The sequence below is a fragment of the Rattus norvegicus genome, chromosome 2 (genome assembly GCF_036323735.1).
Source record: "Rattus norvegicus strain BN/NHsdMcwi chromosome 2, GRCr8, whole genome shotgun sequence".
NCBI lineage: Eukaryota > Metazoa > Chordata > Mammalia > Rodentia > Muridae > Rattus > Rattus norvegicus.
In genome coordinates, this window is record NC_086020.1 from 213,731,803 (window position 1) to 213,756,979 (window position 25,177).

Genomic DNA, 25,177 nt, shown 5'->3' on the forward strand with positions numbered 1-25,177 from the left:
TATCCAACTCTGCTCTCTTAAAAACAAAAGTAAGCCTGGCAGTGGTGACGCACACCTTTAATCCCAGCACTTGGGAGGTAGAGGCAGAGTTCGATCTGAGCTATCGATATCTTGGATGTGCGGCCTTCCACTGGAGGATGGTTTAACTGGTAGGTACATTGTTAAAACCGACCTACATTCTTCAGTGGCTATCAGATGCCAACAGCTCCTCCTGGAGATGGGGCTTAGTGTCCACCTTCCTCTCCATGCTGGGATTTGTTCTGACCTATGACATAAGATAAAATACTTCTTTTAAAAGAAGAAATGAAAAAAAAAAAGAAATGAAGAGACTTGTTTGTTTCATAGAACTGTTTCTACTATACACCTCTCAACCCCCAACTCACAAGGCAGTATTAATTGAGCTATTCATATTTTATAGAGCCTAGGTCCTCACCCAGTGCAATGAGCAAAATTTCAAAATTTCCCTGAGTCCATGACTCCAAGCCCTGTGCTCTTCCTGTCAGACCCTCTACTGGTGTCATACAGAGCAGATTGAGAATAGCTCATTCCCTGCTCTCTGCCATTTCACTTCTCCTACCCTGTCTCAAAACCAAATAGCTCTACTACCCACACGGCCAGGAGACACAGATTAATGGATCCCTCAACCTTCATCAGAAAAGTATGCAGTGACAGCGATGAGCAGGCTGGCCACGTGCAGAGAGCAAGGGCGCTGGATGCTCGGCCCCGGATGAATGGTCTACACTCTACACTCTCTTCCCAAGGTGCACAGATCACTGCAGAAGAGGCTTTGGGGAGCTGTGAGAACCGGAGGCCAGTGGATGAATACAAGGAAACAGTCGTCCCCAGATACAACTGGGCAGCTGCACATAGGAGCCTGTTGTGGTTATGACAGCACGCACAGGTCCTGTGCATGCCAATGGAAGCATTTTCTTGACAGAAGATTGATGTGTGTTGGGTGCGGGGCATCAGCTCCGCCACCTCTGAGCGGGTGGTCCTGAGGATACAAGAAGGCAGTTTGAACAAGCAAGAAGAGCAAGATCATGGTCATTATCACAGCAATAGAAACCTGACTGGGACTCAGTCTTCTAGGGAGGACTGTGCTGGAGTTGGCTGACACAAGTCAAACAGTACCTGAGAGGGGAGCAAGGACTAAAGATAGGAGAGGCAGAAAGAAGAGGGAGAGAGATTGGGGAGGGCTGACAGTAAATACTGAAGCGGCTCCAAGTTGATTTTGCATAGCTTTTTTATACTCCACAGTACTGAGGGAAAAAAAGCCACAAGCTAGCAGAAGCAACTGTTGCCATGTACACTCACCTTGAGCCTCAAGTGCACCTCCTCTATGGTTCCATGCCTCACAAGGCCAGGAAATCTTCCAGCGGACCCTGACCCGTCTTGACTCTGCCTGACAGGTAGACTTTCACAGAAGCAGCAAAATGGCTCTCGATAGAGGACCCTTCATCCCCAATAAGGATCACTTTATGAAAAGAAAACTGTTTGGACAACTACCTAGGTTCCATGGAAATTATGAAGCAATTTTACAGCTCTTCTCATGGATAAATAAGAAACCTATATCCATGTCTACACACTCATTTAAAGTCCATTTCTTCTCTCTCTCTCTCTCTCTCTCTCTCTCTCTCTCTCTCTCTCTCTTTCCCTCTCCACCTCCCCCTCCCCCTCCCAGAGCAAGAAACATCTTTCCAACCTTAAAAACAGAGATATAGTGCTCCAACTTAAGTGAGCACACTGTCCTCTTAGACCACCCAAAACACTGGGCAGAAGACAGAAGTGCGTTTGTTGTTTTTCTTTTAGATTCTAAGGATCCTCCAAATGTGTAGATTCACTAGCTAGCCTTGCCTCAGACCCACAGCAATCCTCCTGCCTTAGCCCCCTGAGTTGCTGGGATTACAGGCACGAGTCACCACACTTGGTTTGTAACTTACTTCTAATATAAAAACTTTGTTTCCTCTCACATGAAACCCCCGATTCAGAACTCCGTTCTGTGTACTTAGGTCAAGGTTTGCCGGCTCATTCTGAATCCAACCCAGCAGTGCTTAAGCTCTTCTGGTCTACCCACGCTTTCAGGCAGTAAATGAAAGGCATTTCTCAAAACAGCCATAGATGTTCCCAGAAGCAGCAGTCAGTCTGGTCTGCTTCAATCTGATCCTAAAGCAGGTAGATGGCCTCCCTGAGATCCAGCCACGGGTCCTCAGCCTCCTGCTTCCATGTTGATAACCACGTCTAGCACTCGAAGTTGGAGCATAGGGCTAGAGGGTGTGTGGTCATCCACCTCCCAAGTCCCCATGCCGCCCAAGCTTTCCCACTCTCTCTTTATCAGCACCCTCCAACTTCACCTTTTGCGCTAATAAGGAATGCTATTATGACATAAATACCAGAGTGAATGGACTCCTGACAGTCCCAGTTAATAAAGCACTCACGACTGCCTAAAAGAATAGGGCAGGATGTTTGAAGCTTTGCAAATCTCACAGTCTAGGTTCAATTTCTGGAGCTCATGGAGAGAAGAGCTTTTGGGAAGAGCTACTTCCCAAAAGTTGTCCTCTCTCTGATCTCTGCACATGCACCTTGAAATGTGAGCATGTAGTGTTTTCTGCACACGCATGCACGCGCGCACACACACACACACACACACACACGCACACACACACACACACCAATAATAATAGATAATTCCTGAGACTGGGTAATGCCTATTTCAGTGTGGTAGAAGCACACAATACACATGCTAATTTTGTTTCCCAACGTACAGTTTAGCATTATCTAACACACTCACACTATAAAGAAACAATCTCCAGTACATTTTCATCTTGCACAACTGTGATTCAAAACCCATTACACAAGATTATCCCTTCCTTATCTTTACTGTTTGTGAAATGACTCAGTTAGATACTATAAATAAGTGAGTTATACAGTATTTCTCTTTTGTTACTGGCTTATATTACTTGGCCTAATATCGTTAGTGGTGATCTAAGCTGTAATGCAACAGAGTATCCTTCGAGGCTGGTTTTCACTGTATATTAATATTGTTACACATTTTGTTCATCTATTGGTGGACACTATGTTGTGAACAAAGCTGCTATTAAACATGGATGTCCAGGCACCTCTGCTTTCTTTGTGACGTTATCCAGCTTGGTTAGAGTCTCTGTCTGACAGAACAAGACAGAAAGGGTTCCTTCGCTGCTGCTGCTGCTGCTGCTGCTGCTGCTGCTGCTGCTGCTGCTGCTGCTGCTGCTTCTTCTTCTTCTTCTTCTTCTTCTTCTTCTTCTTCTTCTTCTTCTTCTTCTTCTTCTTCTTCTTCTTCTTCTTCTTCTTCTTCTTCGAGTTTGAAAAAGACTGGCATATATCTTTCTTTAGGTGTTTATCAGAGAAGGCTAGAGAGGCCTTCTAGAATCCTTGCATGTGTTGAAGAAGTGCTGGCTTTATTTCCCAGTATTACATAAAGCCAGGTGTGGAGACAGATTATAATGGCCCCTACTTAACGAAACAGTGTAACACACGCTGTATCTACTAGAACAGACCAGTTCCAGCTTGCTTGCTGTTCCTATAGGATAATTTGCCCATGTCTCTGTTGGCTCCCTCACTGTAGCCTTGGTTCACACACCCACGCCCTCTCCCTCTTCCTGCTGTAGGTAGGGTGTAGTTTAAGATATAAATTAAGAATGTACACTTTACCAGCAGAGGCTTGATACTGGCTTCTGCACAGCCATTTCTTCCATATTTACCCTTGGGTAATCCCTGAACCTCACACAGTTTGGCCTGAAAAGGTGTTAAAATTCATTAAAAACTCCCTGATGTTTGTTATCTCTCCAGTGCCAGGAAATCTGATACGAGAAATACTGAACTAATTTGGTTTTAGATAACTTTGGCTTATTTTCTGACTAAAACAAACAAAACCAAAAACCAAAAAACCAAAAAACAAACAAATAAACAAACAACCCCAACAACAACAAAGAACCCAAACCAACTTGTGGTGAGTGCATTTTCACTGAGAACATACGTAGGTTCAGAGACTCAAATCATGAGTGATTCCATTTTCTAGACATAACTTCTGTAAGTATATTGACATTTCTTATATTTATGAGAAGTGCAGTTCTAGTTAATAGTTTAATTATCATCTTGGCATTCATTTTCTTACTCCAGGTCAGGTCAATGTTTTGTGGTTTTACAAGACTACCTACCGTGCAACTTCATGGAATAGTATGTGTCTCTTCATAGTGACTGTCTCTCCAATGTCCTTCATAAACAATCCATTGATACTTTAGCTGATTAGCATCAAGAGAATTCAGGCTGTGAGTTTCAGCACCTTTCTTATCAGTGCCCATTAGGTTAGCTTTTCCATACTGTAACTGTTTCTAAACTGTAAAACTTACCAAGGCACCTTCTTTATTTTGAAATATAATCATGTGTGGAACTCTAAATGCGGGCAAACTGTGTTCTTGTGGTAGCAGTCTATATGGTGTACATGTGGAAGGAGAAAGAGGGAAGAGATTACATTTCTTGCTCACAGATAGAGGATTCTGCCTAGGAGTCCAAATACACAAGCCATTATGAAGAATCTCAGAGCTCTGTTTTTGATGTGCTCAATCGGCGCTCTCAGTTAACCGTGTGACTATTGCCTCTGTGGCTTTCTAGACAATGACAAAACTGTAGGTAGTCAGAAAGTATTAGTAAAGCTAAAGAAGGAAAGTAATTAAGGGTTAAGGATGTAAATCAGTGGGAAACGCTTGCTGAGAAGCCTGAATGCTAGGTTTGATTCTCTGAATTATTCAAAAGGGGCTGTGTAAAGGGAAGGACTGAATTAATATGTATTAACTACTAGTACTTAAGTAAACCTCAGAAAGTACCCCTGCCAAGATTGACAGATCAGTTGCATCAGATCCTGTGGTATTATTTATTACACTATAATGTTTAAAAGAGATTTGTAAAAAGTATGTTTGACTAGGACTGCTTTAGGCAATCCTAACAGGATATAACAAAATAAAATCGAATAAATATTGAATGCCTTCTATTTTCAAGGTGTTGTCTGAGGAACTGTAGATGGTGCCAAGATGGTAAAATGGCAACTCCCTGCTAAAGGGCAGCCTGCACTCTGCAGGGAAGACACAAAGTGGATACAAGCCAGGCAAGGATGTATTCCCTTTGCCAGGAAGGTTAGACAAGTTACTGGTAGAAGTCTTGTGCATGTTCTACGACATGAGATCCAGGTTTTGCGGCTTGTGAATATGGGATTGGGCAAGACGTGGAGTAGGGCTGGAGAGACAGTTTAGCCAGTAAACGTGTTTGCCTTGCAAGCAACCCAAGTTCAATCTCTAGGCTCCTCATACAAGTGGAAGAGCGTAATCGACTTCGCAAAGTTGTCTTTTACCTCCATACATGTGGTCTGGCCTGTACCCTGGCTACAATAGATAAACAAACAAACAAATGACTATTCTTTTGTAAAGACAGAGTAGTAGTTGTGGTAGTGGTGAGAAAGTTGGGGTTTTTTTCTTCCTAACCCACTCCAGAGGATTGGAGAAGACTCAAGGAACCACGAATCTTTAAGAGCCATCTACTGTTTCCCAGTTTCACAGCTCAAAAGGGAAGGGAAGCTTTCTCAGAAAGACGTGGATCTTTTTTTTTTGACTGTTGTAGGTGGCTGATTTTTCTGTGTGTTGGGTAAGGACTGTTCCCTCTGGCAAGCTCAGTGGATGCTCTTTCTCCCAGGGTTAACGCCCATAGTCATTTGGGTCTGAACCTATGTTACTACCTAAAGAGGACAGGGAATTCTAGGCCAGCCTAACAACATAGCAAATTTGTAAAAATAAAAATAAAAATAAAGTGGCACAAATCAAGCCAATATGCTAGACAAAACATTAAAAAATCTTTCAGTTTGGACACAGAGAAATCTCTTCTTGTTTTTTTTCAATCGAGCTTTTAACCAGTTGGCATAGCATTCCCTCCTCGACATGCTCTCCATTCACTTCCATTATGTGGAGTAGCCAAGAACCAACACAGCTAAGTCTGAAGGGGTGAAGGATCCTTCAACTGAATTTGACATAAACGACCCTGTCTAATTGCAGCAATTACTGTCCCCAGAGGAACAATACTTGCACGTGGACGTCCCTCACCTCGTGCCCAGGAGAGCCCTTCCTTCCTGGATAGATCAAGAAAACCAACACCCACACAGGCATCAAACTCAGTTCAGTACCAGGGGTACTTGGAAACACTTCAAAATTTTTTCACCTTATGTCAGGCTACTTCTATTTTAATAAATTCAAGTTTTATCAGTCCTATGTCAATAATTAGAAAGTGGTCTTACCTTGCCGGTGGATGCATGATCTACCTCTGGAAGAATCAGCAGTTCATTTAATTTTTTTAAAGGATTGTAAACACTAAATATTAATTAAAAGCAGGTCACTTCTAGCCCATGAATGTGAGATAATCTGTCTCCGGTACATTGTTGAAGCCTTCTCTCCCAGCAGAGCTGTAGACATTTTGTTCCACGCCTGCCAGTTAGTGAGGCAGAAAAATATCTTGGCTCACAGCAGGGTCATGCTGCCCACACACCATGTTACTTTCTGTATTTTCTTAGATGTGTTAAGCTTAAGAAATCCCACAACCATAAGGTCCACTTAAGACCAATCAGAATGTAAGTCAGTCAGTTAGAACTGCTCTGTCTAGCTAGGCAGACTAGCTTGACTCAGAGCCAACCTCCCTGCCAGGCTGTGTGTGTGGTCACTGTGGTTTTCCTTTATAAGCTGGCCCTTATAGGTTCAAGGTCCAGTCTTAGTTCCAGAGCCTGGGCTTCGACCCTGATCAATCGGTCTTGGGGTGTGCATTCAATAAACTATTCTTGCTTAACTGAGACAGGAGTCTGAGTTATTTGTGTGGAGATCCCTGAAGCTCAACACACAGTGTGACTAATTCCCAGGTAATGACTCTCATTCTCACAATCTACAAGGCAAAGGATACAGAATTTTCCTTTGGAGATGCACGCTGTCTTTGTCTGTATGTCCTACTAGCGACGTGAAGCCCAGTTAGTGGCACACTGATAGTATTAAGATATTGAATTTGAAGTTCACTTTATGGTTATTTTAGTAACCTTAATTTGTCAGTTTTGCCCAGTTTTCTAAATCCAGAACCAACCTTTGTGTTGTCTATGCAAAAACTATAGCTCTCATCATAAAGGAAAAAAGAGACAGTTTATCCTGGAATCACCCTGAATGGCCACAGAACACAGATATATAGGTTACCTTCAATTCAGATTCCCAGGTGGAAACAGTTTCATAAAGTTTTTAAAAATCATTTTACAGAACAAAAAAAAAGCATAAATCAAGGCAAGTCCAAAATATATTGGTGGGTACATTAGACAGGCAGGTTCGGGAAGGGAGAAAGAAGCTTATCTACAGGCCCAAGACACTATCTGGGCTATTTGGTTGGTAAAAGTTAGTGGGCTAAGTTAATAGACTCCAAGGGGTTTTTAATCTATTATGGGATGTTTTGACACAGAGTTGAGAGTCTTATTAAAAATACTCCCACAAAATACCTATGTAAATTTCACACTTTAACCGATCTGATCCTTCTGAAAATTCACGATTGTAATTGTGACATTGATGAGAGAGGTTAACTCCATGACAGGCTTCAAATTGTCAGTTCAGATTAGGCCTAAAATCTGCAGGCTTCAAGCAGCTAGCCAGAAAGTGCCCTGCCATCAGAAACTGACCTGATACCTGGCCTGAAGCAAGGAAAATGGGTCAACAACAGTTTCAGCCCTCACACCCTGACACAGTAGTTTCAGAAGAGAGCAAGGTAAGGCCAACTATCTCCGGAATCCTCAGCAATTGTTTGCAGCCAACACGCCAAGGTAATGGTTCTGGAATGCCTAGCGATAGAGTAAGGCAAAGCCCATCTAACCTAGAATTCCCCTAACGTGCTGTAAATCAGGACTGCGAGCATATTTGATTGTCTCTCTATCTTGGTAATAGGAGACCCAAGCATGCAATATAAAACACTCTTTGCGCTTACATACTATTTGAGTCCGGGGTATCATGCTTCAGCAAATCATAGACCCTTACAACGCGCAACTCATCAAAACCGTTTCAAAACTTAAGAGCAAACCGCCCAAGTCTGTACAAAATCACCCAAACTTCCCAAACATGCAACTAAAAGGCTTACTACAGGTGTTAGAGATGATCCTAAGGGGACTGCCAACCTTTTTACATTGCCACACAATGTTATCATCTCCAAAGTTAATATCGGAGAATCTCAGGATCCAGTTTTGTTTTGTTTTTTTAAATCCCCACACATGCTCGTGTTTACAAAAGACTACTTTTGTGGGTGGTCAAGACTGGAATCCTTTGAGGCTGTTCCTAAAGTTCTGGCATCAACCCAGAGAAAAGGGGTTGAGACAGTTTTCGTCCCAGAAACCGGTAGAACCAGTTGTGCGCTGTGCAAGGCGATGTGCGCTACGTGAGGCAGCGAACCTGTACCACAGAAGCAACCGACGAACACGCCACCCACCACGCCACCAGGAAGCATGCGGCGGGTACAGAGCGCATGCGTGCGATCGGGAAGGCGGGGAAGGCGCCTGCGCCAAGTTCAGCAGCCGGACCAGCGGAGTCTGCGCGTTCCCGGCGATGCGGAACACAGCGTGCGGGGAGTTCCTAGAAAGGGAGGACGCCTGCGCGCGGTCCAGGGGGCGGAGCGGCGGAGCGGGGCGGGACGGGGCGTGGCGCCTAAGTGATTGGCGGGGCTGTCCGGAATCGATTGCTAAGACGAGGGCGCGCAGCGGCCTTCAGGTTTAGTCTCAGGTGCGCGGAAAGTGAAGCGACGTGAAGATGGAGGTGGGCCAGGCGGCGTCTGGTACCGATGGTGTCCGGGAGCGGAGGGGCTCGTCCGCAGCTAGAAGGAGGAGCCAAGATGAGCCCGTTCAGTCGGGGATGAACGGGATTCCGAAACACTCCTACTGGCTGGATCTCTGGCTCTTCATCCTTTTCGACCTGGCGTTGTTCATCTTCGTGTACCTCTTGCCCTGGTGAGTGTCTTGAGTACAGAGTGGAAGTGCTCAGGAGGCTGGCGACTGCTCCAGTCTTCTCCGGGAGGGAGGGGCCGCAGCTAGAGATGGCGGAGTTGGGAGAAAGAGCGAAAGTGGATTTCCTTGGCACCTCAGGTGCGCTGTCCTGAGTTTCACCACCACAACGGAACTGCTTAAGTTTTAGAAACCTATACTCACAATTAGATCTATCGTAAATAATAAAAATTACTAAAAACTAATAAAGATAAAAAGTAAATATCGTAAATAATAAAAAAATTAGGTTAAGTGTGATTAATCTAAAGTGATTTGAGTGTTGTGCGTGTACTTAAAATGTTATTCCAAAGCAAGCCCTGTAAATTTGTATGCAAATTTATGCAAATACACTCATCTTCCAAAGTATCCCCATTCCTACTTCTGTCAAAGAATGGAGTATCTTGGGTTCGCTTTGGCTCTCATTTTTCGGTTTTGTGGCAAACTAGAAGGCAGAGAATGAGGGGTGGGGGAGTTGGTAATCTGATGATGAAAAGATAAGAATTTTTGATAAAAACTTGTTAAGCCATTTTGGTAAGCCATAGTGTAAATTATGTAGGGATAGGCAAAGGCTAGCAATATCGATGTCCAGTGTCTCATTAAATGTCAAAAATAAGCAGATAAAGGAAACAAATGTTTGGTCTTTACAGATTGGTTTGCTGAGAGTCTAGAACACGGCTGGCTTCTGGAGTGAATCCTGAAAACTACTAGACTTCTTGAATGAAGAGGACTTCCAGGAGCTGAATTCCAGACCTCCAGGCTTTCCTTCAGCCCTTGACCTCCCTAAAGTAGTACTATATGTTTAAAACCATGATTGTAGCTAAATGATATATAATATATATTTTTAATAATGCCTGTAATTTAAGTACTTTAAGGAAATTTATGTAGCATTTACTCATCCATCGGGTATCCGGCCCCTTTCTATTACCCAGGCATCAGTTGGGACACAGCAGTGAACATCAGCAAAAAAAAAAGTTATCTTTGTGAAGCTTACTTTCTCAGATATTGTTTTAAAACTATGCCATTATAAAATAGTTATCATCTAGGGTTGAGTAGGTAGCATTTATGCAGAAAGGCTACAGTCCCAAAGCAGCTACCATAAATATTTTGGAAGCTATTCCTTTTCACCTTAAGATCTGGGTAATTAGAGTTTTTTATACTGCTGGTTTCAGTACATGAGAACTGCCTAAAATATTCAGAGGTGGTGTTCTTCTCCCTTATAATTCACAATATTTGGTAAACTGTTGACAGTTGTCTTAAGATACTGTTGCATTTGCTTGGATAATTTTTTGTGCAAAGTGTAACTGAAGTATGTGTATTAGAATACAGGACTGGGGTGACACTGAGTTTACCACACTCTGGGACCCGATTTGTACTGCTTACTAATATTCTCTAATAAATGTTTAATCACTGAATTTAGCTTCACTGTGTCAGACTCTCTGGTGGTAGTGTGGGGAGGTTACTGGCTTGCCGTTAGGTCACACTGTTTTTTTTTCTCTTGTGTCCCAAGCCAGCCTACCACAGGTGCCAGCTGCTCTGGACATTTCTAGTTTGGAGAACTTAGTATAATGGTGAGTTTTTGGGTCCCTTTGAGCTAAGGGATTCACGACAGATGGCAAAACATTATTCCTGGGTCTGTCTGTTTCAGGAAAAGCTAATCTGTTGGAAAAACAGTAAAGGAAGCCTCCATGATGTGAGACCAGTCATCCCCCTTTTAGAGCCTGGACAAGAAGAGAAGGCAGATCTCTCTGTTGGAACATCTATTTGTGTGGGTACTGTCCTGAGATGAGCAAAGGCTGCGCTGATGTAGCCTGGCCTCAGAACAAGACAGTAGATCAGGACAAGCTGGGTTCAAAGCACAGGTGTTTCCTCCACGCAGGACTGCTCTGACCTTGGAGTTAACTAAGCTGGGACCTTGGGCCCCAGCTGGGACTGTTCTGAGTACCTTGACATTGACCCACTGCCTTAATGCTTCAGTCGTGTACCCCTCCCCTTAAAATAGCCTCCTTGAAAGTGTTTGTCTTTACTGTCATGCCCACTGTAGCTGAACAGCTGTAATTAATAAACAGTCCTCCAGCCCTTTTCATTACTTCCCCCATTGCCCAGGTTACCAGCTTTTCAGTTTTCATCTGTGTGGACGTCAGTGCTTACAGTTCTGAGTTCTTAGGCTCTGGCCAGTCCCTAAGGTTTGGACTAAAACTCAACCTTCCCTAGGCGTCAAGCCTACAGTAGATAGATGAGATTTCTAGGCCTCATGTAAGACAATTTCTTGCTGATAATTTCTCTCTCTATAGTGCTTTCAGGAACTCAAGAATAGTTAATACATAGCTGTAATTGCCACACAGGAACAGCATGAAGGCTCCAAGTCCTATAGATAATTGAGATTTTTTTTTAAGGAAACTATGATGCTCACACTTTAGAAGTTACTAGAAATATAAAAATGGGACTTCAAGGCAAGCTGCAAATTTGTTCCCATTTAAAGACAGCAAAAAAGTAATCCACATTTGGTTTCTAAACGTGAAGTAGCTTCTGATCATTGCATCTGAACTGGCTGAGGACTTGGAAGAACTTTTTAGGGGGACATTAACTGAAAGTTCCAGGAGTTAAAGAGCTCCAAACCCTGGGCACTAAACACAAGACACACATGGAAGTCAGTGACGGCACAGAACTGGGCACTGGACCAAATGTTTGCTATAAGGCTTCTTAGTCAAGAATGGACTTTGCTTTTGCTTTTACATTTTGTTTTCTGGGACAGGGTCTTACTGTGCAGCCCTGTACACAGCTTTGCAGACAAGGCTGGCCTTGAACTCAGAAAGATCCACCTGTCTCTGCCTCCTAAGTGCTAGGAGTAAATGTACACATTTATTTTTCTTACTACTTGGAAGTGAATAGAAAACAATAATTTCTTATTAAATGAAAGTCACATCTAATCTAGATTTGATGTTGGTAAGCTTTTAATTGAAAAAACAGCCCTGCATACCCATTACGAATTGTTTATGGCTGTTTTCAATCCAAAAATGCTGTGTTCCAGAGATTTACTATCCACATTGTCCACAGTCTAAATCACTGACATGTTGCCCAGAACTTGCTGCCACGAGCTGTGGTTCTGACTTGGGGATGTAAATCTTGGGAACATCCTCGGCTAACATTTGTAAACTTTAAATTTTTGTTTTTTAATGTTTCCCATAAATTGAGTAGTTGGGGAAGGGGACCACAGTTCATAAAGGCAAAGAAAAGATCAACTATACTGCTTAAAATTAAGCTTCATTTTTTTTGAGCCAAAAGAAGTTGATTTCACATGAAAATATAATACTCTGAAGATAACTATGTGAAACATGATTACATCATTTAAGAAGTTACAAGCTTATCGACACGGAAACATTGGTTAACAATAGGCACCAGAGAAGAAATACATACAATTAATTAGGCAAACGTACTGGATCTATTCTGTGTTGAATTGACAAACGAGCAGGTTCTCTATTTCAGTCTTAGATAATGCAGAGTGTGTAACTAAGCTGTGCATCAACCGAGAGGAGAAATGACACTTCTGTTTGCAAACTCGACGGAGTCGAAAGGTTCATCTAGGAAACTGCTGTAATGCACAGAAATTAGTTAGTGCTTCAGATAATGCATTCCCAACAGGGAATAGAGACCAAATGGGATTTTTTTTAAACTTTAAAATCTTTTAAAAACTATTAAAAATAACAAGATCTTTTCTAGTATTTTACAGTGTTATAAAAGCAAGAATTATAAACACTGACATTTCAAATACAATTTTACAAAGTTTACATTATTTACAAACGCTCCGTACTAAAAGCTGTTAAAAAATAATCTTTAAGGATAAATTTTAATTTTATATTCAAGTGTTCCTTAAGAGAATACAAAGAAATGGTCACCAATTATGCTAGAAATGAACAAAAACAGGGTTTGGCTAAGAATTGACAACACTTTTATAAGCAATTTTGAGTTAAAAGTACCTTTTCTTAAACAAGTGTTGGGTTTTGAGTTTTAGTAGTTTGTAGGGCTCAGCGAGCTATGAGTTTTAAAGTCATGATTATGAGCCTTCCCATTTAGAGAGGTAATAAAGACAACTAATTTTGTAGTTCTTAATTCTCTGGAATAGTTATTATGAAACTATGCTAAAACTAGTTTTCAGCCTGTTACAAAATAAAATAAAAACTAATAAGGCAATTCAGCTTACTTTCAAAATAATGAAAAAAATTAATATAAATAAACTCCACTCCGTGATGGTAGTGGAGCTAAAGCCATTATTTGTTTAAGTAAAAAAAAAGAAAGAAAGAAAGAAAACATTTCATTAAGATTAAACCTTATATAAAGGCAGAAATTTAACCTGGAAGCCTCAATAGTAAAAGCACAGACCATCTAGCAATCTTTTAGTGATCAAAGCAGCAGTGACCATCCCGAGAAGAAGCCCAAAGTTAACTTGTAACATTGGTTAATAGCAGCCTAAAGTAAATCAAACCAAAGGGAAGATCTTTCACATTTCATATAAAGCTAGAAGACAATTAAATAAGATAAATATACTACCATATTTTTATTTTTAACTTACATGACTGAAATATTTTTGGGTACAAGTTATAATGGCTAATTATGATAGACACTCTGAAAAGTTCTAGGAACAAAGTAAATTTTATATGACCTTGATATTTTTATTAAAAATTGTTCATCATTAAGCAAATGCTTTCCAGATGATAACATAGCAAATCCATGGGCATTTTTAAGACACTTGAAAGATCACTTGTATTAGACTATCATAGAAGTCAAAAGCATGTGGGTATAGCCATCTTTTGGTTACCCACCAGAAAGTGCTCTGCGAAAGCGGATACTGCTTTCCTAGACACGCTGTACTTCTTATTTAGCAGAATTCACCAGCCTACACTGAAGTATAGTAGTTAAACACCTGCTACCTAACAGTAGGAGGCACGGCGCTTGCTCAACTGTTACATACAGCAAATTAATTAGACACTTCCTTATTTTTCAAGGCACGCCAAGACCAAAGGAAATTTCTAAAATATTCAGTAAATTGATCATAAAATATATGTTAACCTGATTAATAATTTTCAAAATAACAGGTTTTATTTTATATATCATTAGGTTTTATCAGTTGGTATTTTTAATGGCTGGTTCATTTATCAAACAATGCATGCCAGGGTTTTTAATCTTTGCTCGGAGGACAGGTTGAAGAAAGGACCATTATGTAATAGATCCCTCTACCTGCTCAGTCTGAGACAGTGACTTATCACTACAATGGCCACTGCTCTCCGGAAAACAGAGCTTGGGTCTTTGATGGTACTTCAATCTGTACGTATCAGTCATGCAACTATCAACTGAGAAATAGGTAGTTAACGAAACTGTTTCACTGGGACACATAGACCTAGAGTCTTGATCTGGCTCGCAAAACATATTGACGAGTGCTTTTGAGTTTGCCTGAAAACCACCAGTTGAACAACTAGATGGGCAGCTGTTGGCAGCCTGGTGCTTCACTTGAATGGTTTCTTTATCTTTTTCCTGGGTCATGTACGCACTCCCTTCTGAACTTGGTCCTGAGGCTGTACTCAAGCTGTGTTTTGGAAGACTGGAGAAATTAGTGTTAAATGCCTCGGGAAGCCTGACGTCAGGTATAAATCCAGCTCTCTCTAACCTGGGCACACTGGTTGTAGAGTATTTCTTTGGTGGCAAAGGGGGTGGTGAACGGTGGCAGTGGAGTTTTGGCATCTGGCAACTATCAGCATTGCAAGCAGACTGACGTGTGAGTTCTCTGGACAGCGAATTCTCAGAGTAACCCTGTTCTGTGATGTTTTGCTGTGGCCAAAATATGACGGGTCCAGTTTCGGCCTTTAGCCCAGCAGTTCTCACAGACGAAGACAATGAAGATGGCGAGACTGTTTCGTTACTGTTGACTCTCTTCCCAGCCACAGAACTCTCATCAACATGAAATGGCAAACCCATTCCTTCAGAAATTTCTGTATTACGCCACTCAGAACATTTGGTCCTATCTGGTTTTTCTCCTTTCTGTTCATTTGTCTGGTAGACATACTCTCTTGCAGGTGTTTGTGAGCTGGCTGAAGGAAACAGCTTGTCATTGGTTTCACCAATCTGTGACCTGAAATTTAAAAATAAAAATAAAAAGTAAAGCCAAGTAACCACAGAGGGAAATGAAGTATTTGTCTTTTAGTTTGATTTTTCCCAGCTTATGGTTTACATTTTTACAGCACAGTAGTACAAATGGGGACTACTTTGCAGCTGTTAACATTTTCGGTGCTCTCTGATCCTGAATCTATATGCCAGAAGAGTACATATATGCCAGAAACATCCATCACTTCACGAATCAGTATCTTCACTGTATGATGGGGAGTGGTAGTGGCAAGAGACTGAACCCAGGGCCTGTGCATGCTAATCACATGTGATCTTAAAACTCATTTCAGATTAAAAATGCTGAAACTACATTTATTTATGATAACATATACAATTTAAGGGAACTGTTACAAGCAAACAATTCAATAGCTTAAACATTTCCTACCAAGATTACGTTTCTAGGCAGCAGAGATGCTTAAATTCTGATATACAGTGCGAGACAGCGTAGTAATCTTAATCAAGACTGTCTTGAGGTAGTAAGTGATTTTAAAGTAAAGAGAAATAATTAAATTATTTTTCTCTATAGTAAAAGCAGTTTTTCCAGAGTTATTTGGAATTCAAAGAGCAGCAGGGCATGGCTGAACAGAAACAACTATGATGAAATCCCAGCTCCATTGCTTTTCATGTCACCATGGAAACTGCAAAGTGTTTCTTGTAAATACACTAGACCCTCCCCATTAAGGGTTTAGTTACCCAATGCTAACTCAGTGCCGGTCACTAAGCGAAAGCTTCCTGACATTATGAGTTCGGTTTTCAACTGTGCAGACCTCTGGGCAGCATTCCCTAGACTGTCTGAGTCCTGCCCACCTGCCTACCTGTAGGCTGTGACACAGGGTGCTGCTGTGTCCTATCCTGTGCTTGTGCTCACCTAGTCCACAGTGACTGAGGATGTCAACTCTGTCAGGACAAAAAGGAAGTGCTTTAAAAAAGCTTCTTTAAGTTCTAGACTTAGGAAAATTGGAGAACAATAAGAGCCCAAGATCATAAAGAAGAAAAATTAAAGTCCTGCTGGTTTTATTTACACCTCAAAACGAAAAAGTGAGTGTTAGAGGGTAAACAACTGAGCAGTTAAGGTGGAAAAGGCATTAGGCATCTGAGGTTAAGTATAAGGAAAAGCTAAGGATATCAGCACTTCTGTATGCCTGCTACATATGAGAGTGCAGTAAAATGTGTACCAAACAGCTTGCAGGCATTCTGTCCTCAGGTCTACATGCTATTAAATTACCCAATAAAATAAGCATTGTAATACTTTCAGATTGAAAATACACATCTATTCCCTCTGCAAGAGTTTCCATTATATATGAATTCAGGAACTGAAAATTTCCTATTTCTAAATATCTATGATTACCTTTTTATCAAATGGTTTTTTATTTGCACATGTGATTCTGGGTGGAGCTCATAAGATTTATCATCTGCTTCCAAGTCCTGGAGGTCTTTTCTAAAGCCTGGGGGAAACAGAAGGGAAACAAAATAATTTAAATCATCTTATACACTTCTAGTCCACTCACGTTACATCTGTGTATGTGATCTACAAAAGTTCAATTTTTCCCATTTGTTTACTAAATCCTTTTATGCAAGATTAAGATTACTTGTTCTAAGGTACCACCAATCTCAGAACAATCTTGTTGTTCTGGGTCATGTGTTCCTCCTCACTGCATGATCATTACTGAACATATAACAGTGGAAAAGCCTGTAGGAGACATGGTAACGTTAAGCAGGCCTCTGAAGCATCCACACCTGCCGCCCTTACGAGGCGGATGAGACAAGAACCCAGTTACCTGCCTCACAGGAAGGACTGGCTAGTGACATCAGTCAGTTCAAATACTGCGACAGTATGAGAACAGCACAGAAGACAACGTCAAGGCATGTGCACCAATCTTACCAAGAAAGTATTATCTTTGTGCAGAAGCAGACTTGGCAAGGCTACATGACTTGCCAGATTAATTAGACAGCAAATGCAAAACCAGATCTGTCTAACTCAGGCCTGTGCTTTTCCTCTCCGTGCTGGGGATGGAAGTGAGGGCCTTCTGCACAATAGGTAAGTGCTCTACCACTGACCCATGCCCAAATCATGCCCACATTCACCATGATTCATATTATGTACCGTGTGGCTTAAGTTACCCTCAATTCTAACAATGATAGATATGAGGTTTTTTGAATGCTAAAGACTTATGAAAAATCACTTTAGGATTCAACTTGTTATTCCTAAGTAACATTGTGAATTTAAAAAATCCCAAACCACATTTTCGTTTTTAAGAACTATTTAGTCCCTAGAAGCCAATGTTGTACCATATAAAAGGTAGCAGCTGCCAAAGACGATCCAGCTCACCCCCAGAGAACTACTGTTGAACAGGTCCACTCCCCACATCCTAACTCTTTCCTCTTTTACTACCTCTGCTGGGGGCGGGGGGGTTTGGAGGAGACATTGAACCCTTATTAAAAGTAGGTTGCCCCTTCTGCCTGGTCCTTTCTGCTGGAACAGACTGCTAGCAAGTCTGCTCCCTGGAAGAGACTATATCCTAAGGCATACCAGAGGATCCACTGCACTCAGCATTTGATAAGAGACCGGCACCCCCAACTCCCACAGCAGCTGCTGGGGGCCAGTGAACTCAGGGACCCATCATCTCCCTAACCACCCCACCCCACCTGCCGAATAACAGTCCCTTTCTGCCTGGTCCTTTCTGCTGGGACAGACTGCTAGCTAGTCTGCTTCCCAGAAGACACTGTATCCTGAGGGTTACCAGAGGATCTGCTACACTCAGAACATTTGACATCATATCCTGAGACATACTGGAAGAACCGCTGCACTCAGAACATTTGACACCACATCCTGAGACATCCCAGGAGACCTGCTGCACCCAGGGCATCTGTGACTGCTCCTCCTCTGAAGAGACCTGCTGCACCCAGGGCATCTGTGACTGCTCCTCCTCTGAAGAGACCTGCTGCACCCAGGGCATCTGTGACTGCTCCTCCTCTGAAGAGACCTGCTGCACCCAGGGCATCTGTGACTGCTCCTCCTCTGAAGAGACAGCAGTCTGAAGGCCTCCCAGGAGATCTACTATAGCCAAGGCAACAGATCAGCAGCTTCTCTGTGCCTCTGAAGACCCCACCCCCAGGTGGAAGGCCCCACAGGAGGTCTGCTACAGCCAGGGCAACAGGCCTACCAGGAGACCTGTTGCAACCTAGGAAAAAAGAAGAAGATTCCAGACAGAGTCACTGAGACCAGAAAACACTAGGGATAACCAGATGGCAAGAGGCAAGCACAAGACCATAAGCAACGGAAGCTAATATACATGGGCATCGTCAGATCCTAGTTTCCCCACGACAGCAAGCCCTGAATACACCAACACACCTGAAAATCACGAAGCTGACCTAAACTCCTATCTCATGAAGATAATAGAGTCCTTTAAAAGGAGGATATAAATAACTCACTGAAAGAAATACAGGAAAGTCCAGGTAAACAGATAAAGGGACTGCATAAAGTGGTCCAAGACCTAAAAGTGAAGTAGAAACAATAAAGAAAACACACACACACACACACACACACACACACACACACACACACACACACTCTCTCTCTCTCTCTCTCTCTCTCTCACACACACACACACACACACACACACACACACACACACACACACACACGCAAACCTGGAAATGGAAAACCTAGAAAGAAGACAGGAATTACAGATGTAAGTTATCACCAACAGAATACAAGAGAGAATCTTAGGTGTAGAAGACACTGTAGAAGAGATTGAACAACGGTCAAAGAAAATTCAAAACAAAAAACTTCTAACCCAAAACATCCAGGAAATTCAGGACACAATGAAAAGACCAAATGTAAGCATAACTAGAATAGAGGAGAATCAAGATTCCCAGCTCAAAGGACTTGGAAATGTCTTCAACAAAATCATAGAAGAAAACTTCCCCAACCTAAAGAAAGAGATAGTCATAAAGGTACAAGAAGCCTACATAACACTAAACAAATGGGACCAGAAATGAAAATCCTCTCATCACATAATGGTCAAAACACTAAATGCACAGAACAAAAAAAGAATAAAAAAAAAAAAAGCTGCAAGGGGGGGTTGGGGATTTAGCTCAGTGGTAGAGCGCTTGCCTAGGAAGCGCAAGGCCCTGGGTTCGGTCCCCAGCTCCGAAAAAAAAAAAAAGAAAAAAAAAAAGCTGCAAGGGAACAGGGCCAAGTAACATACAAAGGCAGACCTATCAGAATTACACCAGACTTCTCAACAGAGACAATGAAAACCAGAAGAGCCTGGTCAGAGGTCATGCAGACTCTAAGAGAACACAAATGTCAACCCAGGCTACTATACCCAGCAAAACTCTCAATCAACATAGATGGAGAAACCAAACTATTCCAGGACAAAACCAAATTGAAACAGTCTATCGACCAATCCAGCCCTACAGAGGATCCCAGGAGGAAAACTCCAATACAAGGAAGATACCTATACCAAAGAAAAGACAAGATATTAAGCATCCCACAACAAAGTCAAAAGGAGAAAACCACAAGCACATAAAGCTACCTCTAAAAACAAATAGCACCTCTAAAAAGCAAACAGCAGTCATCTGTCTTTACTATCTCTCAATATTAATGGTCTCAACTCACCTATAAAAAGACATAAGCTAACAGACTGGATACACAAATAAAACCAATCATTTTGCTGCATACAACACACCTCAATAACAAAGACAGACACTATCTTGGAAAAAGGTCTTCCAAGCAAATGGTTCCAAGAAACAAGGTGGAGTTGCCATCCTAATATCCAATAAAATAGACTTTCAACGAAAAGTTATCAAGCATGATGAGAAAGGATACTTCATATACATCAAATGGAAAAAAATCCACCAAGAAGAAGTCTCAATTCTGAACAGCTATGCCCCCAAATGCAAGGGCACCCACATTCAAAAAGAAACTTTACTAAAGCTCAAAACACACATTGAACCCCACACAATAATAGTGGGAGACTTCAACATCCCACTCTCACCAATGAACGGGTCATTGAAATAGAAACCAAACAGAGACACAATGACACTAATAGAGGTTATGAACCAAATAGATCTAACAGATATCTACAGAACATTTCACTCTAAAATAGAAGAATAAACCTTTTCAGCACCTCATGGTACCGTCTCCAAAATCGACTATATAACTGGTTACAAAAACAACCCTTAACCAATACAAGATGATTAAAATAATCCCATGCATCCTATCAGACCACCATGGTTTAAAGATGGTCTTCAATAATAGCAAAAGGAACAGAAAACCCACATACATGTGGAAACTGAACAATTCTCTACTCAATGATAATTTGGTCAGGGATGAAATAAAGAAAGAAATTAAAAACTTTCTGAAATTTAATTAAAATGTTGACACATCATATCAAAACTTATGGGACACAATGAAAGCAGTACTAAGAGGAAAACTCATAGCTCTGAATGCCTCCAAAAAGAAACTAGAGAGAGCATACATTAGTAGCTTGACAGTACACTAAAAACTTTAAAACAAAAAGAAGCAAACTCATCCAAGAGGAGTAAAAGGCAGGAAATAGTCAAACTCAGGGCTGAAATCAACCAAATAGAAACAAAGAGAGCAGTACAAAAAAAAAAAAATCAGAAAAACCAAAAGCTGGTTCTTTGAGAAAATTAACAAGATAAACCTCTAGCCAAACTAACTAAAGGGCCCAGAGGCAGTATTATCCAAATTAGCAAAATTAGAAATGAAAAGGGAGACATAGCAACAGAAACTGAGGAAATTCAAAAAAATCATCAGATCCTACTACAAATGCCCATACTTAACAAAACTGGAAAGTCTAGATGAAACTGATGGTTTTCTAGACAGATACCACATACCAAAGTTAAATAAAGAGCAGGTAAACTTTCTAAAGGCCTATATCCCATAAGGAAATAGAAGTCATTAAAAACCTCCCAACCAACAAAAGTCCAGGGCCAGATGGATTTAGTTCAGAATTCTACCAGACCTTCAAAGAAGACCTAATACTACCTAATCATTCTATGAAGCCACAATTACTCTGATACCTAAACCACACAAGGACGGAACCAAAAATAGAACTTCAGACCAATCTCACTTATGAATATCAATGAATACTCAATAAAATTCTTGCAAACCAAATCCAAGAACACATCAAAACCATCATTCACCATGACCAAGTAGGCTTCATTCCAGGGATGCAAGATTCGTTCAATATACGAAAATCCATTAACGTAATCCACCATATAAACAAACTTAAAAAAAAAATCACATGATCATCTTCTTAGATGTAGTAAAAGCATTTAACAAAATACAACATCCTTTCATGTTAAAAATATTAAAGAGATCAGGAATTCAAGGCCCATACCTAAACATAATAAAAGCAGTTTACTGTAAACCAATGGCCAATATCAAATTAAATGGAGAGATACTTGAAGCAATCCCACTAAAATCGGGGACAAGTCAAGGATGCCCACTCTCCCTATATCTATTCGATATAGTACTAGAAGTGCTAGCTAGAACAATAAGAACAAAAAGAGATCTAGGGGATACAATTTGGCAAAGAAGAATTAAAGCTATCACTATTTGCAGATGATAGGATAGCCTACAAAAGTGACCCAAAAAATTCGACCAGAGAACTTCTCCAGCTGATAAACAACTTCAAAGTGACCAGATATAAAATTAACTCAAACAAAACAGTAGCCTTCCTTTATACAAATGATAAACAGGCTGAGAAAGAAATTAGGGAAACAACTTCCTTCACAATAGCCACAGATATTATAAAATATCTTGGGGTAACTGTAACCAAACAAGTGAAAGACGTTTATAAGAACTTCAAGTCTCTCAAGAAAGAAATCAAAGATCTCAGAAAATGGAGAGATCTCCCATGCTCATGGATTGGCAGAATTAACACAGTAAAAATGGCCATCCTACCAAACCAAAGGCAATCTACAGATTCAATGCAATCCCCATCAAAATCCCAACACAATTCTTCAAAGACATGGAAAGAACAATTCTCAAAGCCATCTGGAAAGGAAAAAAACCCAGAATAGTGAAAATAATTCTTAATAATAAAAGAATGGCTGGGGGAATCACCATCCCTGACCTCAAGCTCTACTACAGAGCCAATAGTGATAAAAACAGCATGGTACTGGTATAGTGACAGATACATTGATCAACGGAATAAATGAAGACCCAAAAATAAAACCACATGTAGGTTGATGTCATTATGCAAGTGAAGGCAGATACAGGATAGAACAAGGCCTGTCATTGGATGAGAAGGAAGGATGGACGGGAGAAAAGTTTTAGAGAGGATAAGATGGGGCGAGAGGAGAGGGAGCAGTCTAGAGAACATGGAGGCAGATGTTAAGATTTCTCTCTGCATATTTACAGGTTGATATGACTTTTCTTAAGGGATGGATGTGTACAGTGTTTTGTGCTGTTTAGATGGGCAATTATATCTTATCAATTGGATCACAGGTTATTGTGTGTTGTGCTCTTTCATGTAGTGACTTGAGTTCAAGAGAGTGTGTAATGGCGGGACACAATGGGCCCGCCACAGAATTGGGATGTGTATGCCTGGCATGGTGGCAACCTGCCTTGGGAACTAGATAGGTAGAGAGATTGCTGCCGGGTTCAGTGAGCAGCCATTGGCAGTATGAGATAGGATGGAGCTTGGTGGATTAGACACTTTGTTGACTGAGATGAAAATAATCCCTATGGTGCCAGAAGTAGTGTGGAGATAAAAGAAACCATTTTAATTATACAGCAACAAGTGGCAAACCAATGTGTTGGACAAGAATCCACTAGTAAGTAAATATTTTCAGCCCAAGAGTTAGAAAGTTTTATTTTCTAAGTAAGAGGGGCTCAGCGCCATGCTGAGTTATGTGATGGCCCAAGAGTGGGAACCTTAAAGGAACAGAGGAGGGTCTGCTAACAGACTCTAGGTCCCCTGTTGTGAAAAGTGCAGGCTGCTCCTAGCCACAGAGAGTTAAACAAATGGGAGTTGCCTGCTTCCTTATCAGATGTTGATTAGAGCATGATTAAAAAGGCTGGTTTATTTGCTTTTAGAATACTTATATACTCTTTGACCAACCAAGAGATCCAGAGGCTTTGGGTTTGTCACGTATGCCACTGTGGAGGAAGTGGATGCTGCCATGAATGCAAGGCCACACAAGGTGGATGGCAGAATTGTGGAACCTAAGAGAGCTGTGTCAAGAGAAGATTCTCAGACCAGGTGCCCACTTAACTGTGAAAAAGATCTTTGTTGGTGGTATTGAAGACACTGAAGAACATCACCTACGAGATTATTTTGAACAGTGGGAAAATTGAAGTGATTGAAATTATGACTGACAGAGACAGTAGAAAAGAGATTTGCTTTTGTCACCTTTGATGACCATGAATCTGTGCATAAGATTGTTATTCAGAAATACCATACTGTGAATGCCACAACTGTGAAGTAAGAAAGGCTCTGTCGAAGCAAGAGATGGCTAGTGCTTCGTCCAGCCAGAGAGGTTGAAGTGGTTCCGGAAACTTTGGTGGTGGTCATGGAGGTGGTTTTGGTGGCAGTGACAATTTTGATCAAGGAGGGAACTTCAGTGGTCGTGGTGGTTTTGGTGGCAGCCGTGGTGGTGGCGGATATGGTGGCAGTGGGGATGGCTACAATGGATTTGGCAATGATGGTGGTTATGGAGGAGGCGGCCCTGGTTACTCTGGAGGAAGCAGAGACTATGGAAGTGGTGAACAGGGTTATGCAAACCAGGGCAATGTCCATGACAGGAGGCGGCTTTGGCGGTGGTAGTGGAAGCAATTTTGGAGATGGTGGAAGCCACAATGATTTTGGCAATTGCAACAACCGTCTTCAAATTTTGGACCAATGAAAGGAGGAAACTTTGGAGGCAGGAGCTCTGGCCCTTATGGTGGTGGAAGTCAGTACATTGCTAATTTGCTAAACCAGGAAACCGGAGCAGTAGCTATGACAGTGGCAGGAGGTTCTAATTATAACCAGGAAACAAAGCTGATCGGGAGAGGAGAGCCAGAGAAGTCACAGGTTAAAACAGATTTGTGACCTCAGCCAAGCACAGTGGTGGCAGGGCCTTGTTGCTAACAAAGAAGGCATGTTTTAAACAACACTCATGTGTGTGGGACTGTATCTGTGACTAGTTGTATAACAGGTTATTTTAGTTTCTGTTCTGTGGAAAGTACAAAGCATTCCAACAAAGGGTTTTACTGTAGACCTTTCCCACTCATGCTGCTGACTGCTAAATGTCAAAGTTTGATCATGATGCTAAATAAATGTGTCTTTAAAAAAAAAGAATACATATATACAGAGTTTGTCTGAATTTCGCCCATGACTTGGAACTAAGATAGAAGAAAATAGAATTCTGTAATACCAAGCAGAGTAAATACAGACATATCTTATAAAGTTATTAATAAAGTCTGATGCTCCAGATAGAGAGCTTAACAGGTAGACGGTATAAAGATACAATGCTCTCATAAGTCCTACAGGATACTCATATTCTTTCTAACGTGGGCTCCACAGGAATTTTGGGTTAAAATCCTAGTTAGACAAGCTGCCTGCTTCTTAAAGACAAGTATTATTGGAAGGTGATTTAAGTTTGTTTTTGGAAGAAGAGAGTACAGAGATTACCCAAACCACATGGAGATTTTCACCCACGGTTCAGAACTTGGATAGGGAAAATTAGTCACTGACTCTAAGTACAGAGTGGTGATATTTACAAGTTAATGAGGTTATTAAAAATAGAAGTCTGTACACCAGGTAGAGTGAATACAGACATATATTATGGAAGTTATTAATAAATAAAAATCTGAGGCTCTGGGTAGAGAGCTTGATAGATCAATGTATTTTGGGCTAAAGTCCCGGTTTGATAAGTTGCTTACTTCCTATTGGTATTAGAACTGATTGAAGATATTTAACTTGTTTTATGAGTTACCCT

The 25,177-nt window shown here is 41.3% G+C and overlaps 2 protein-coding genes and 1 long non-coding RNA gene across 17 annotated transcripts in view; 1 reads left to right on the forward strand and 2 right to left on the reverse strand.

Moving 5' to 3' along the window:
• LOC102550474 (uncharacterized) overlaps positions 1–8,591 on the reverse strand; it is a 28,169-nt gene extending 19,578 nt beyond the window's left edge. For 2 of the 11 annotated variants that reach the window (XR_010064419.1, XR_010064420.1), the window contains exon 1: positions 177–8,591. This is a non-coding gene — a long non-coding RNA (uncharacterized LOC102550474). Of the gene's footprint in view, positions 1–55 lie in introns of all 11 variants that reach the window. The other 9 variants (XR_010064416.1, XR_010064415.1, XR_010064423.1 and 6 more) reach the window with 8 other exon arrangements.
• A 125-nt stretch (positions 8,592–8,716) lies between these two features.
• Positions 8,717–10,477, forward strand: C2h4orf3 (similar to human chromosome 4 open reading frame 3). The gene is made up of 2 exons (NM_001271116.1): positions 8,717–9,028; positions 9,709–10,477. Coding segments are annotated over exons 1-2 (198 nt in total). The 5' UTR covers positions 8,717–8,831; the 3' UTR covers positions 9,710–10,477.
• A 1,826-nt stretch (positions 10,478–12,303) lies between these two features.
• Positions 12,304–25,177, reverse strand: part of Usp53 (ubiquitin specific peptidase 53) — a 61,514-nt gene continuing 48,640 nt past the window's right edge. For 3 of the 5 annotated variants that reach the window (XM_017590782.3, NM_001389268.1, XM_063281661.1), the window contains 2 exons: positions 16,563–16,659; positions 12,304–15,182 (listed from right to left, as the gene is read on the reverse strand). In XM_017590782.3, coding sequence (XP_017446271.1) covers positions 14,273–15,182; positions 16,563–16,659 — 1,007 coding nt within the window. In that variant the 3' untranslated portion in view covers positions 12,304–14,272. Of the gene's footprint in view, positions 15,183–16,029; positions 16,112–16,562; positions 16,660–25,177 lie in introns of all 5 variants that reach the window. The other 2 variants (XM_039102091.2, XR_010063594.1) reach the window with 2 other exon arrangements.

Excerpts from the sequence above, each read along its gene's own strand:
- C2h4orf3 (NM_001271116.1), top strand. The coding sequence starts at position 8,832 with ATGGAGGTGGGCCAGGCGGCGTCTGGTACCGATGGTGTCCGGGAGCGG.